Source organism: Tenrec ecaudatus, chromosome 3 (genome assembly GCF_050624435.1).
Source record: "Tenrec ecaudatus isolate mTenEca1 chromosome 3, mTenEca1.hap1, whole genome shotgun sequence".
NCBI classification, from domain to species: domain Eukaryota; kingdom Metazoa; phylum Chordata; class Mammalia; order Afrosoricida; family Tenrecidae; genus Tenrec; species Tenrec ecaudatus.
The window spans coordinates 112,133,789-112,149,352 of NC_134532.1; the positions used below are offsets into that span (position 1 = coordinate 112,133,789).

The 15,564-nt window shown below is 45.0% G+C and overlaps 1 protein-coding gene across 1 annotated transcript; it reads right to left on the reverse strand.

The window, feature by feature from the left end:
* Positions 1-543: 543 nt before the first annotated feature.
* Positions 544-15,564, reverse strand: OSTC (oligosaccharyltransferase complex non-catalytic subunit). The gene is made up of 4 exons (XM_075543940.1): positions 15,360-15,564; positions 12,749-12,842; positions 10,076-10,273; positions 544-1,101 (listed from the first exon to the last, which is right to left on the reverse strand). Exons 1-4 carry the CDS (start codon positions 15,496-15,498, stop codon positions 1,083-1,085), a joined length of 450 nt encoding a protein of 149 aa, XP_075400055.1. The 5' UTR covers positions 15,499-15,564; the 3' UTR covers positions 544-1,082.

Here is a 15,564-nt window from a genome sequence, read left to right on the forward strand (position 1 = left end):
CTACGTCTTCTCTTCTTACTTGATGAATGATTGCATCTAGAGTCTTAGAATCTGGGGAAAACTCCCCTGAATGAAAAATGTCCTGTCAACCTCAAATTCTGAAGAATGAATTGAGTCACGAGAGAAGCAAAGCTTCTGTCCAGTGAGAGAATGGGAAGACATTGCTAGGAAAAATGGCAAGTACAGACTGGCCTGCCTGTCTTCACATCTGTCCAATCTTTCCCCTGCTACTAAAAAGCCATGCCAGGAGGACATTGGCATCTAACACAATGCTCTTTCCCACTCATGACAGAGAAACGAGGGCATTCAGGCAGTTTGTGGAAAATTGTCTATTAGGTTTCAATTTTTGATGATTACACTTACGGATGGACATGGAGGGATGAGGTCTTGCTACTTACTGCAGAGCTGGATGTTCTGAGACCGAGCTATCACCAGTAGCTAATTTTTAAAAAAAACAAACAAAAAGTCACACAGTGGGACCAAATAATTATGGACCAAAATGCTAATACTCGTTAGCAGTTAAAAAATAAATCTAAAAAAGTGTTAATTAGAAAAATCATTTATTTCTGTTCCTTCCATACATCTGACTGTTCAGGAAGCAGTCCTTCACACATGCCTGGACTACCAGCGCCCCCTGTTGAAAAGCCAAGCACCCCAAGGAGCAATGGCCGGTTGTCCAGGTCTCGGTGTGCAGAGCCTGCTTCCCGGTTGAACAGTGTTTGAGAAGCAGAGCATCTTCTATCAATGCTAAGGGGCTTTAAAAATCAATCACTTTATTCAGCATTCTAGTTGGAGAAATAGAGTATATTTTCTTTAAGAAATGAAACTCTAAAGAGAAAATGCCATTAAACATTGGTGGTGCGTCAGTCTCAGTCAGCAGAGAGGAAGGGTTAGAACACTGAGATGGGCTTGTCTCCGACAGTCCCGAGAGGAAATTGCAGCCCACTCTCCTGGGACTGCTCTCGTTCTCCTCTCTCTGCTGCTGCTCATCCTTTCCTCATCGGGGATCGGCACACACACCCTTGACAACTTCATTCACGGGGCCAAATCCAGCTTCCACCGAGTTCTCCTTCAAACGTCCTCTACCCCATCAGGTAGCCCCTGTAGTAATAAAATATATACACACAAAACGTGAAAAAGAAGCAAGCTTTCAAAGTCCAAACATCTCAGGAAAAATTAGAAATATGCAAAACACATCTGCGCGAATCTTCATTTTGGTTCTCATTTAAAATCTTGCCTTCCCTGCCCCAATAAGACCCTTCTGCATACAGTCTGTAAATATAACCCAGTATGTCAATCAACACAGAATGAGAAAAAGAAGAGAACAGCGTATGAAAGCTGAAGAGTAAGAACCAATTTCCTATGGACTCTCGCTACAGTAAAAAGACTGCAAAACTTGCTATGGATAGAAGCTACTTTGGAACTTCTAAATAATTTGGATAGTACCAGAAGAGAAGGTGGGAGAATTTGGTGCTATTTACATCTGGAAGGTGAAGCCACACCTGGGAGGTGTGTCCTGCAGCTCACAAGAAACGTGTTGGAGCATGTGACCTTGCGTCTGAATTCCCTTAAGAAACATCTAGAAACACAGCCAGAAAAGTTCCTGAGAGGCAAGGATGGCAAGACTTTGGACCTGTTGCCAGGAGAGACCAGTCCCTGGAGAAGGGCATCATGCTAGGTAAAGTGGAGGGGCAGTGAGAGAGGAAGCCGTTTGACACGATGGATCGATACGGTGGCTGCAACAATGGGCTGAAGCATGAAAACAATTGTGAGGATGGCGCAGAACGAGCAGCGTTTTGTGCTGCTGTGCACTGGGTGGCTATGAATCAGACCCAACTGGAGGGCACCGAACAAGTGGGGCTGTGGGTCAGGTGATGGACCACTGACTGCAGAGTGAGTGAGAGGTCCAAGCCTCGTCACTCCAAAGTCGTGAGGGATGAAAAGCCCCTCACATGGCTGAGAGCGACTACAGTGCCCGGCACGCAGTGGGCATATTTGCTTTCCTTCTGCAGCCTCTGTACTCACTTGCCTCCCTACACAGTTCACATCTATGTCCAGCCAACCCACAGCCTTTCCTTCTGCTGCGTCAGCCTGACCCAGCCAAACTCCTGTCAAGTGGAGGTCAGCTCATACGGGTACTGCAGGACAGAGCCTACTGCTTTAGTAGGTTTCCGAGGCAGTGAATCTGTACAGAATCAGACTGCCACAGCTTTCTCTCCCTTGCCGGGGCAGGTAGGTTTCAACTGCCGACCTCAGGATTAGCAGCCAGCACTGTGTCAACATGGCTACTATAACTGACAACCTGGACACACTCTCACAAACAGGCCAGTGAAATGCTTGCCATTTCATAGGATGGATCCTTTAAGGTCTATGTCTTCAGGCAGGGAGAAGGGAGTGAGTTCACGACTTTAAGAAATTATCCAACACCTGCATCTTTCAGTAGCAATTACCCAACAGCTAGCTTACACTAAAACACAGGCACCGCCAAGAACCCTTCAGGGAGAGTCTTTATGCTCTGCATATACTGACACGTGATTATGAGCTTTAGACACTGAACTCGTCATACAGCTCCGTGTTATGACATTCCTCCTTGAAACCAGCATGTGACCTTTGTAGGCCAAATCCATGCAGTGTAGCCTCTGTGTAGGGAGAAAAGACAAGTCAAACTGACACAACTCTGTGCAAAGTTGCCAAATTTAAGACAGAAATTCAGGGACACAAAGAAATATTATAATCAGATGAAAACACCATGTGGGAAGAAAAACTAAATACATGTCTTGGTAGAGGATAAACCTAACCCTACTAAAGTGTATTTAGCATGGTGTCTCCTGGAATCATTTAGCCCCATTTAATAGCCCATAACTTTTTATCATTTTAATTAGCATATTTAGGACTGTGAGAATTTTTCACAAGTACAATGACAGGTAATTAAAATAGAAATGAATCAAGAATTCATAAGAGGACTGGGAACAGTAGAAGCCACCAATGATGGCCCTGCCACTTAATCTTTAAGATACTCATTCTTCAATAAGCGTTGCGTGCTTTCTACGCAGAAGGGAAGCGCCTGTGCTAGATGAGGAGTCTGGTGGTACAGTAGTTATGGGTTTGGCTGCTAGCCACAGGTCAGACCTTTGAAACCACCATTGGCTCCTTGGGAGAAAGATGGAGCTTTCTACTCCTGCAAGGACATGTAGTCTCAGAAACTCACTGGGGCAGTTCTACCCTGTCATATAGGGTCGCTATGAGTTGGCATTGACACATGTAAAATGGCAGTGAGTTTGGCTGGTGCTTGTTTGGCACGGATTCCTAACTTTCTCAAAATAAGAGGGCATGCATCATCATATTTAATTTTGAACAGGTGGTTAAACAAATATTTTCCCCATTTCCCAAGGGGGCAGTTAAGCATCTGGCTCAACAGGCCAGGAAGGACCAGCGCTGGCACTTCCTTCCCTGGGCCCACACACGGAAACCAACTCTTCTTTCCGAAACAGCCATGGTCTGTTTGCTTCCTTTAGAAATGGCGGCCAGCACCCAACCTGAAACACAGAACTGTAAGGACTCTGCTTATCTTTACAGTAAAAATAACAAAAATAAGAGGGATTATCAAGCTTGAGAGCTAGTAAAACACCTTCCTGTTTAATCTTGGTTGTAAGTCTCTGGGGCATATTATTAGCTTCACTTAACCTCCCTGGCGGTGTAATTATGTCAGTAATTTTGTACCCAAAGTGGTACGTTGTTTTGCATAAATTTTGTTGTATTATAGTGTAGGCCTGTAATTCTTAAGCAATGACTCATTTTACTTCTCTAGTAGACATTCCAGGTATGAGGCAGTCAGATCGCTCTGTGATCACAGCGGAGGATACCACTAGACCGGGGAGCAGAGAAGGGACTTCTCTGCAGTGTAATCCTGAGTGAGGCTCGGGTTACTGCTTCTGACAGTTCACATTTACCCCGAGCCACACTCACGATTACCTCCAGGGAGGTTCATAGGTGTGAAATCCGGGGTCAAGAGAGTTCAGGGAGCAAAGCCATTTCAGTGCTAAGAAGGAGCAACCCAATGCTGCGTATTAGCTCCCGAAGCTTCATTCCTTCTGCTACACATTGTCCTCGGCAGCTGTACAAGTGTCCTCTTATAAAAAATTCTCTTACTTGCTAAAAAAGAACCCTGGGTACTAGAATCTACCAACCAAACCACCCAGATTATTCTCAGAACCTAGACTTCTGATAAGGATTAATTGTCAGATGAATAATTTCCAAGCTGGAAGCAAATGAAACTAAAAACCAACTGCCATGGAATCAATGTCACCTTAGTGCAGCCCTTGTGCAGGGTTTACAAGACAGGAAACCTTTATGGGAGCAGAAAGCCTCATCCTTTTCCCTCAGAGCAGCTGGTGGGTTGGAACTGCTGACCTTGAGGTAGCAGCTCAATGCCTAACCCACATCATCACCACGGATCCTTAGGAAGTAAATGAAGGAGACCCTCCAACACCTGAAACGACAGTTATGAGGCCAGGCCATGAGGCTCTCTCAGAGCCAGACCTGATTTAAAATGCTTATCTGTTTCCTCAAATCACACAAGGTAAGAACCTTCAAGTGAAAAAGGGAAAGATGGAATGACAAGGAACAAAGGGACATGGGACATCGAGGACAGAAACAGCAAAAATCCTTAGACGTGTCACACATTAGTACGAATGGAAGGTACTTAACAGCAGCCTAACAAAATGTAAAATGTCAAGAGGGTAGAAAAATAATAAATGCGTACCAAACCAAGCTCACTGCCCTCCAGTCCGCTCCGAAGCAGTGAGCCTGTGGGACAGGGTGGAGCAGGCCCTGTGAGTTTCCCAGGCTGTAACTCTTTATGGGAGTAGGACGCTGCGTCTTTCTCCTGAGGGGTGACTGGTGGTTTCGAACTGCTAACCCTGTGGCTAGCAGCTCAATGTGTAACCAGTGCGCCACCAGGGCTCCTTTAACATTACTGTGCACAGCAAATAATTGGTGTTAAACAGCAAATTGTTGCTAAATACAGATGTTGAATGATTATGGTAACAACAAAACTTAAATCCTTTGATTCTTACTGTTTTGCGTTTCATTTCTCTTCTCCCTTAAGGGAGCTTCATTTCTCAACTGATCCTGTGATCTTAGGATTTACCCAGGGGCTCCCCAACCTTTCTCATCAGGCTTAATAAGCACTCCGCTGTTTATTGCGTTCACGTGCTGAAATGGCAGCTTTTGGCAGTCTGAATAAAGCAGGCCTGTGTACGCACTGGGCTGCTAACCAAAAGGTACGCAGTTTGAAACCACCAGCAGCTTTTCGGGGAGAAAGACTGGGCTTTCTACTCCTTTAAACAGTTATACTCTCAGAAACCCACAGTCGTTGTGAGTCTGCATTGATTTGATGGCAATGAGTTGGTTTTGGTTTCTACTCCCGTAAAGAGTTACAGTGTCCAAAACCCACAAGAGCGAGTCTGCCCTGTCCTACAGGGTTGCCATGAGTCAGAACTGGCTTGATGGTGGTGAGAACGTGAGATTACTTTTAAGAACAAAAATTGTGCTTTTCAAGTGTATTGCCATATGTGCAGGAGCCCTGGTTTCGTAGTGGCTCACATATACTACATAGGAGAAAGATGAAGCTGTCTGCTCCTATAGATAGATTTACCACCTCAGAAACCTAAAAGCAGCTCTCTTCCGGCCCAAACGGGCACCAGTAGCCAAAATCAACTCGATGGCCGAGTTCTGGAGACAAATGTGCACAGCTAAGAAGTTCATTTTGTTAGTATCCACATTTCTTCAAAAGAGCAGGTCATCAGGTAAAGTCGTGTTTTAATCAGCAAAATGTGATCGATCACTAGACGCAAGAGCATCAGGAAGCAGTACTATCACTGTTTTCTCCTTTATAGCAGCACCTCTTGCTCAAGGTTATTTCAGACTTTGTGGGGGGAAAAAACTAGCTTCTAGGGAACGAACGTCAAGGTTCATCTTTCAGCATAACCAAATCACATCGACTTTGACTCAAGAGTGTCCCTGTAGGACAGAGCAGAACTGCTCCACAGGGTTTCTGCAGCTCTCTACAGGAGCTGATTGTCTCGTCGCCCAGGAGTGGCCGGTGATTTTGAACCTCTGACCCCATATTTAACCCACTGCACCATCCGTCAGCATGGCCAGACCTTATCACACATACTAAGAGCTTATTTGATTTTGGGAAAAAAAACAACAGAAAACAATGCTGACTGGTATTTCAAAATGCCCTTTTTGTTCTATTGCTTATGCATCAGATAGCTGGGATGTCATAGGAAATAGACGCTAAGGAATAAGGACATATCCTTTCCTTGCTGGTGGTCATGAATAGAAGTGAATTTTGTCACACCAGTAGGGCCAGACCTGGCTCATCATCTCCTTCAGGGACTTCAAATATTCCAGTACAGGTCATACTCATGTTTCCCTGTCTGACCTAAAAATAGCCCCGGCCTCTTCCCACTCCACATTGAAGGAAGGTTCTGGCATGAAGAGTTGGGGTGTGAAAACGTATCAAAGAGAGAATCATTTCCTGTTAAAAATTCAAATCCCCATTTAGCTAAATGCTAAGTTACAGAAAGTAGCAAGTCCATTTGCAGATAACTGTTCTATGTTCTGCTTTGATTACACCTGAACATGATCTACACGTATAAGCTTTAGCTAAATCTTAAACTATTTCTGAAAGCCAGCGAGAATACCGTATTTCCTACTCCCAAGCTCAGACTTCGTCACCAATCTTGGATACTGCCCCACGGAAGGAGAACAGGAAGATAAATGTAGATAAATATTGGGGTAGGATAGAAACAATCTAGAGAATTAAACCTCCCTGAAGCCATTTCGTAATAAACAATATTGAACTCTGACCATCCTAAAAGTCAAATGCCTGATTTAACATGCTCCTATCCTCTAACTCACAGCAACGCCACAAGTTAGGGCCGTCCCACAGGGTGTGCCTGCCTGACAGCCTTGTGAGTGCAAACCGCTGGGCTTTGTTTCAAGGTGCTCCTGGGCAGGTTCAAACTTCCAACCATGGCCATCACGTCCCACCCCCACATCCCAACCCTTCCAACTCATAGCAATATAAAGGGTTTCTGAGGCTGAAATCCTTATGGGGGCTGAGAGCTTCGTCTTTTTCCTGTAAGCGAATCGGTTTGAACCACTGACCTCGCCGTTAGCTGTTCAAGAGTTTCCCAACAGCACCATCACCACCAAGACTCTAAAAAGACAAAGTGTCCCTGGTCGTATTGAAGTGGGTCAGATGAGCTGCTCAGTGGAGGATCTGACAATAAGTTAGCGTGGGTGCAACATTTGGCAGAAAGACAACAAAGCTGGTTCTGTGGGCTGAGCATGCCCACGTGTGTTTGGATAAACACCTCCAGTGGGTTCCTTCTGCTTTGATCATTCATGTCATATAGACTCTGTAGCCACTAGGACTCTCTTCCTTTCCTATCCTGCTGTGGACATTGCAGTCCTTCCTTACCAGCCTCTATTATTTCCAATACGGACAGGAACAAGAACAGCAAAAAACACAAGGTTGGGATATGAGGGAGTGACACAGCCACACAGTCAGCTGACAGAGAACACTCTGCTCTGGCTCCCTGGTCTGCTGGACAAGTCCTTCTGAACCTTGCCCAGAAGCCTGCCCAAGGCACCCCAGAGCTGTTTCAGGCAATGCGCAGGTTAAGCCAAACACATACATCCCTGTAATCCCTTCTAGGCACCTACGATAAATGGCCGAATAACTGAGATGTGAAGTTTAAGCTTGTCCCTAAAAAGTGAAGTCAGCTGTTCAGCGGCGTCAGTCGAGTCCGTTTCAGCTCACAGCGATCCTATGACCAACAGAACGAAACACTGCCGGGTCCGGCTCCATCCTCACAACCGCTTACGCTGGAACCCCCTGCTGCCGCCACTGTGTCCACGCACCTCAGTGAGGGCCTTCCTCCGGCCCCGCTGACCTTTCCCATGACCATTCAGGATGACCTTCTTCAAGAACTGGTTTCCCTTGATGGCATGCGCCGAGTTGGGTGAAATCTCACCATGTGCGTGTCGAAGGAGCAATCTGGCTGTACTTTTTCCAAGATAGATGTGTTTGTCCTTCTGGCAGTCCACGGTAGGTTTGACATTCTTCACCAAGACCATAATTCAAAGGCACCAGGTTCCTCTTATGCATTATCCAGCTTACCAGTGCAGATGAGGTGACTGTAAATGCCACGACTTGCGTCAGGCGCACCTTAGGAACTTCACTAAAGCAAAGATACCACCTGGAAGACTGAGTGCACTAAGTGACATCTTGGTGAAATTAATAAGCGCTCCTCTTTGTATGGGCATTTTTGTCCAATGTGCACATAGGTACTAGTGCATCCATGGGTAACATTTGCATATGGAAATTTGGTTGCACTGGTTCCCATCTCAAAACATGACCCTAATCCGATTTTAAAGTTGCTTTAAAATCCCATTTATTCTTCTTCTAAAGAGATCCTAAATTTTCTGAATCTAGTAGAAAAACAATCAAATCCCTATCTCATCTTTTGAGAGGCAGAAATGCTCACCTTCTATCCTGAGACTTAATGGGTTTTCATGAGACAGCTATTATAGTCAATGGCTTAAGAACATTCCTACCTAACTGGGATCCAGAGGAGAAGCCCTGGTGGAGCGCTGATTCAGTGCTCCTCAGTGGCTCATGATCACTAGCCACTCCATGGGAGAGCGCGGGAGCCGCTTCCTTGAAGACTGATGCCCTGGAGAGCTGACGTCACATTTCTACTCTGTCCCACAAGGTCACTATCATCAGAATCCAACTGCACAGCAAGAGGTCTGGTTTCAGTTTAACTGTAATCTGTATATTACATTAACCAAAAGTCAGTTTAGATAAATGACAACCATCTATAAACAGTAAGGCTAAGATAAAATAAATCAAGTCTATCACTAACCTGAATTGGGAAAACATTTTTTTTACAGAAGCAATTTTTTAAAAAGACTTGAAATCTTAATTTTAGCTATAATCTTGGATCAAGAGGCAGTTGTGCAAACAGAACAGGGGCCTACTGCGTGGTTCAAAGTCGTGAGAGGTGTGCATCAGGGCTGCACCCTCACCATACTTGTTCAATCTGCGTGCTGAGCAGATCATCAGAGAAGCTGGCTTATACGAAGGAGAATGTGGCATCAGAATTGGAAAAAGACTTACTGACAACCTGCGCCATGCAGATGACACAAGCTTGCTTGTTGAAAGTGAGAGGACTTAAAGCAGGTGCTGATGAAGACCAAGGGCAGCAACCTTCAGCATGGAGCACAGCACAAAAATCCTCACAGCTCTGATAATAGGTGACATCATGATCACCAGAGACAAGGCTGAAGCTGTCCAGCATTTTGCTAGCTCATGTACGCTACAGTCAAGAGAGCAAAAGAACAGTAGCACTAGGTACACTAGCTGCACAAGACCCCTTCAGAGTACTGAAGAGCACGAAGATTACTTTGAGGACTACGGTGTGCCTGACAAAAGCCATTATATTTTCAGTCACCTCATATGCACGTGAAAGTTGGACACCGAATAAGGAAGATCAAAGAAAAATGGATGCATTGGCATTGTGGCGCCGGAAAAGCACACTGAGAGCACAAGGGACTGCTAAAAGGACAAACCGATGGGTCTTGGAAGGACAGACAGGGTGATCCTCAGAGGCAGTATGATAAGATTTTGTCTTACATCCTTTGGATATACTGTCAGGAGAGAACAATCCCTGGAGAAGGAAGGGCACCATGGATGGTAAAGCGGAGGGGCAGCCAGGGAAAGGCAGACCATCCAGGAGATGGACTGACCCCGTGGCTCCAACGATGGGTTCAAGCATGGAACAGGTGTGGCGCAGGATGGGGTAGGGCTTCATTCTCCTGTGCAGGGGGTTGCAACGAGACACAAAGGACTCAATGGCCCCTAACACCATCAGCTAGACCCTTCTCTTTGGGGCACTTCCATTCACACCTATTTAAAGGAGGGCTCTATGAAAGCTATAATCTTATGCTAACCAGGTAATTCCTTTTCTAACTTGAAACAGAGTGGTTGGTTACTTACGGCAGCTTCATCCTCATGAATACTCTAGCCATAAAAAAACTCAACAGGACACAGACGAATCCAATGAAGAGAAGAAGGAATCTATTGAGTTTTGGAATGTTGGGTGCATTGGATCGGTCCAGGATTATGAAGCCCAAGCCCCCCATTGTAAACAGGAAGCTGGATGCGAGTCCTTCCATAATATATTGTCCATTGACTCTGTAAAACAAATGAAAGACCTGAGCAAAACATAACAAATGGGGTTTGTTCCCCTTCAGACTTAAATTCCTACCCCTATATTTGGTACCCAAATATTTTGTGTTAACTTTTGGTTCTTATGTAAGGAAAAGTATTTCATAGCACCTCTGGACAGGCCTTCTTCCTGTCATTCATTTATTGAGAATCTATTATATATGCATATTGTACATGCCAGGGTTACAAAAATGAACAAGAGACCAAAACCTCTGTTCTGATGGACTTACATTAAAAAAAAAACACCCAAGTTTTCAAACTTCAACTATCACAAATGTCTACGAAAATCAACAACTTATAATTCTATTATTAGCAAAAAGAACCCCAATTATTTCACGTGCAAGGGCACTTGATGATTTTCACAAGCAACTTCCACGTTTGAAGCCCCGTCATATATGAAACCTTTACTCAGAACTTCAATTTAGCTTTTAAAACTCTAACTACTTAAAACCTATACTCTCTATTTTAATCAGGCGCACACAGACACTCCATTTACTTATCATTGCTGTGTCTCAAGTTGCTGGAAGCTATTCTTAGGCCTTCTGGGGCTCACGGAGGCCAAAGTCATGAGCATTTTGAAAATATTTCCCTTTAATATAAAGCTTCAAGAACATTTCCAAAGAGTTCAAAATCAATGTAAAATTGAGAAAGTCATTATCCCCAAAAAGCTCTTTTCTGTTATTCATGCACACATAAGAGGCATGCATTTTTGGTCAATTAAGTATTTTAGCTACGACCGTAATTTCATGCACAGAATGTATACTGCACAAAAAGAAAACCCTGTGAAAAGCCTCCCTCCCTCCCTCTCCCGAGAAGCGAGGTCATCCTCCCATAAAGGTTCTATGCACCCAGTATCCCTCACGTCAACCTAACTGCACATGCACACGCTTCAGAGCCGGCACTGCTCAGGTGAGCCAAGCCATCGTGGAAGAATGCTTCATTGCTGAAACTGAAGTCCACAGGCTCAAAATTATTTTTATTTAGTCAGTCCAAAAACTTTTTATTAAATGGTCACATAACAAGTATCTTTTAGCTTGAGGACCAAATAGCTTGTGTCAGACCTACTAATTCAGTCACTGTAGCTCAAAAGCTGCCACAGTCAGTCTGAAAGAAAACAGGTATGGTTTACTGCATGAAAACTTTATTGACTGAAAGTTACAATTTTCTGACCCCTTACATACCTATTTAAGGCAGCAGACTATGATTCTGTCTATATGTGTATTTTAAACTGCTGCCTTCCTTTAACAGGGAGTCACATTATTTAAAAATATTTGATAGCCTTAAAACCAGAACAAAAACTCACAACTGAACCAATAAGCAACATCATGAAAACGGAAAATAATGAAGTTGTTTTACTTGGATCTATAATCAACGGTCATGGAAGCAGCAGTCGAGAACACAAGTGACGTAGTTCAGTGGGCAAATCTGCACAAGACCTTTTGAAAACTATTAATGAGCAAAGATGTCACTCTGAGGACTAAGGTGCCCTGAACCACATCCTTGGTATTTTCAATTGCCTCCTATGTAGAAGAGAGCTGAACAATGAAACAGGGCACAGAAGAGGATTGATATGGTGTTGGTAAAGTGCCATATATACTCAAATATAAGACAACCCTAGTATAAGCCGAGGTACCTAATTATTACCTGGGAAACCAGAAAAACTGATTGACTGGAGTATAAGCCTACGGTGGGAAATGCAGGATGTGAATTAAAAGAGACCAGAGGGGAGAGATGGAGCGCAGCCACAGACCCATCCTTACCAGTTCACCTGCCGGTGTACGTGAATCACTACGGTGCTTCTGCGAATTAGAGCCGCCCACATCATAGGACGGCTTTGATTGGTTAGATGTGAGTAAACAAACATTCAAAACCCTGAACAGCGGAGGAAGGGCAATCACCCACGAAATGTTACACCTCGCTGGGGTACCACTGACCCGTGTAGAAGCCGAACCCGTTTTTCAGCACATTTTTTGTGCTGAAAAACTCGGCTTATACACGAGTATATATGGTATGTTATATTATTATGGATGGCCGGATGAATGAGCAAACGTGTTTCGGAATAAGTATAACCAGAGTTCTTTATAAGGACGGTGGACAAGACCTTGCTCGTGTACTTTGGCCACAATATCAGGAGGATCCAGTACCTGAAGATCATCATGCTTGGTAAAGTACAGGGTCAACAGAAAAAGAGGAGACCCCCCAACAAGGTGGACTTATACAAGTGGCTGTAACAATGGTCTCAAACAAACATAGAAAATATTGTGAGGCCAGAACAAGACTGGGCAGTGTTTTCTTCTGCTGTTCTATTGTACAGAGGTGCTGTATGGAAATGACTTGGTGGCATCTAACAAGGACGCTTTTTCCCTGGTCCCACTGTCTGCCAGGCATGCTCTACCAATCATTTTTTCCCCACCACCATATCAATGAAAAGCTATCTTTTACCTGTAGGCCAAGAAGGCTACTGGCCTCTGATGCCCGTGTTCATCAGTCATAGAGCCAACACTTGGAGGTTCCACAATGACATCGTAAATTATTCCTATAGCAAGGACAATAGGACAGATTACATCAGTGGCCTGAGTTTTAAAAACCGGATTAGTTTTCATTTATTCCTAAGGTTCACTTGAAGGTACATAGGGGTGTTACACCTTGGACCACTACCAAGTTTGGCAGTTTGAAACTACCAGCGGCGCCAAAGGAGAAAGCTGAAGCTCTCTACTCTTGTAAAGGTTTACCATCTCAGACCCATAGGGAAGTTCTACCCTGTCCTTTGGGGTCACTAGGAGTCAGAATTGACTCGAGGGCAGTGATTTTGGTTTTGATGACACCATAAGCTTCTAGAGGGCAGATGCTTCTCTGTTGTTCACAAGCAGCCCTGCTAGCAAGTGCAGTGTCTGGTACTGAATTGGTGCCAATTGCCTCAATCCCACAGGGTTTCCTTGGCTGCTACCTCTACAGAACCAGACCCCCAAGTCCTTCTCCCACAAAGCAGCTGAATGGGTTTCAACCCCCAACTTTTCAGTTATACCACCAGAGTTCCTTAATAAACAACAACAAATTCACTGCCATCAGTCAATGCTGACTCAGACCTGGTTGGTGGTTTCAAACTGCTGACCTTGTGGTTAACAGTCCAACGCACAGCCATTGGGTCACCAGGACTCCTAATAGGGACTTGATGCAGTATTGTTTGTTTATAAAGGCACATTCATAGTTTTTAAAGAGACTCCTTTCCAGTGTCAAATCCATTTCCCAAACAACGTACTTCTACCTCCTAAAACAGTGATTCTCAACCTTCCTAATGCAGCTGCCCTTTGATACAGTTCCCTATGTTGTGGTGGCTCCCAACCATAAAATTATTTTTGTTGCTACTTCATAACTGTAATTTTGCTACTGTTGTGAATCAGGCGTCCCCTGTGAAAGGGTCGTTCAACCCCCAAAGGGGTCAGGACCGGCAGGTTGAGAACGCTGTCCTAAGGCCTTGATGACTAAAAGGTGTCGTTTCCCCATTTCTCCCAATACTTGGGCAGTGGCAAACGAGTCTCTCCTTTAAAACAAGCAGCAGGGTCACAATGGCCAAAATGAGATGGAGAGAAAGCAGATGAAGACTCAATGTTTTTTTAAAAACAAAAGACATGCATTTTTACTTACTCAACACATCACCTAATAAAATGCTATGCAAACCAGAACATCTTATCAACACAAAACGCACTTAAAGAGCAATTTATTTAAATTAGCCCTGTTAGCTGTCAGTATTGTACATTGTGGGGTGAGATAAATTCCAAGGTACCATCTAGGACTAAGACCGCTCAGCTAAGACTCTTCCCTGATCAATGCCAAGTACACTGAAAAAACATCCACAAAGAAGTAAAGCTGTGCATGGTTATTCTCTAGAAAACAACCCATTTTTGTTTTCCTTCGTCTTTAGAACGTTCATATGAATTATGAAGCCATAATAAATTAAGGAGCCCTGGGGCATAGTGGTTACACATTGGGCTGCTAAGTGCAGGGTGTGCAGTTCGAAACCACCAGCTACTCCAAGGGCTAAAGATGAGGCTTTCAACTGTTAAAGAGTGACAGTCTCAGAAACCCACAGGGACAGTTCTACCATGCCCTATGGGGTCACGAAATTAAGCACAACTCTCTCCAAAAACCTAAAAGAGCACAGGAGCATGCCAACACCACACTGCCACTGGGTAGATTCCGACTCTAGATCTAAACCTTTATTGGCCAGCCAGCCTCTCTTTCTCCTGTGGTGCAGCTGGTCGGTTTGAACCCGGACCTCGCAGTTAGCAGCCCACGGCCTCGCTCGCCTGGAATAAACTCTGAACTGTGTCTTGAAAGGGTGTTGGCTCCGCAGACTGCAGTCGTATTGCCAACTCACCAGTATTACAAAGTAACGCCCCTTTGCCGCTTTCTCTTTGAAAGGAACAGGATATGAAAATTGCATTTAATGGTAATTGTGGTTATTTTCCTTATTTTTTGTTTGCAAACTCTGCTCTTTGAAATCCAGTGGGGGCTGCAAATCTCACCTCCAATCTCAAATATTTACCAAGATCGTGCCTTTGTAAAATCCCATTCATATTCTTTGTCGATCAGAGCAAAAGTACTGGCCCCTGGAGGATGAGCTACCGAATCCAAGGGCTGTCCAGGCTCTCCCAAAGTTCCAAGGGCCGCAGACAACGGTACATTAAAAGCCCCACGCTTTCTGGGATGAGGAAAGCGGGACGGACCAGGCTAGACGTTCCGAGAACTTTTTGCCAGACAACTTATGGCAGGCAAGAAAAGGGGCAATCTAGATTTGGAAGAGGTCTTCGCTTCTACGAGTCTAGAAGGAAAGATGGAGAGAGAGGGAGCACACGATTTCTCTCAAGATTCAACCATGAAAAGACCCGAGTGCTCTCACATCAGGAAGGGCAGGGCGAAGGGGCGAAGAGCACGTGAGGCCGCACTACTTGGGACCCGGCATAGCCCCCCAACATCAGGAGCGGGCCGATGCTTCCCCCGAGCCGCGGTTCCGAGGAACCGAAGCGCCTCTCCGCCCGGCGGCCCGCGTTACCTCCGGTGATGAGAAAGTAAGACACCACCACGAGGGCGTACACCGTCATGGCCGACGGCATGTGCACCCACGGCGGCTTCTTCAGCTTCAGGTTGGGGCATTCGAGCACCAAGAACGGGACTCGGTACAAGGTCTCCATGTTGGCGGCGGGAGGGACGCCTCTCGGCCTCAAACCCCACGCGCCACCCGGAAACAGGCCCGCCCT

Bases quoted from the DNA above. Each gene is read 5' to 3' on its own strand.
- OSTC (XM_075543940.1), bottom strand. From the start codon at position 15,498: ATGGAGACCTTGTACCGAGTCCCGTTCTTGGTGCTCGAATGCCCCAAC. The intron at 12,843-15,359 runs GTAACGCGGGCC...TCCTTGCTATAG, and splicing joins TTACTTTCTCATCACCGGAG to GAATAATTTACGATGTCATT. The intron at 10,274-12,748 runs GTAAAAGATAGC...TTTGTTTTACAG, and splicing joins GTAGCCTTCTTGGCCTACAG to AGTCAATGGACAATATATTA.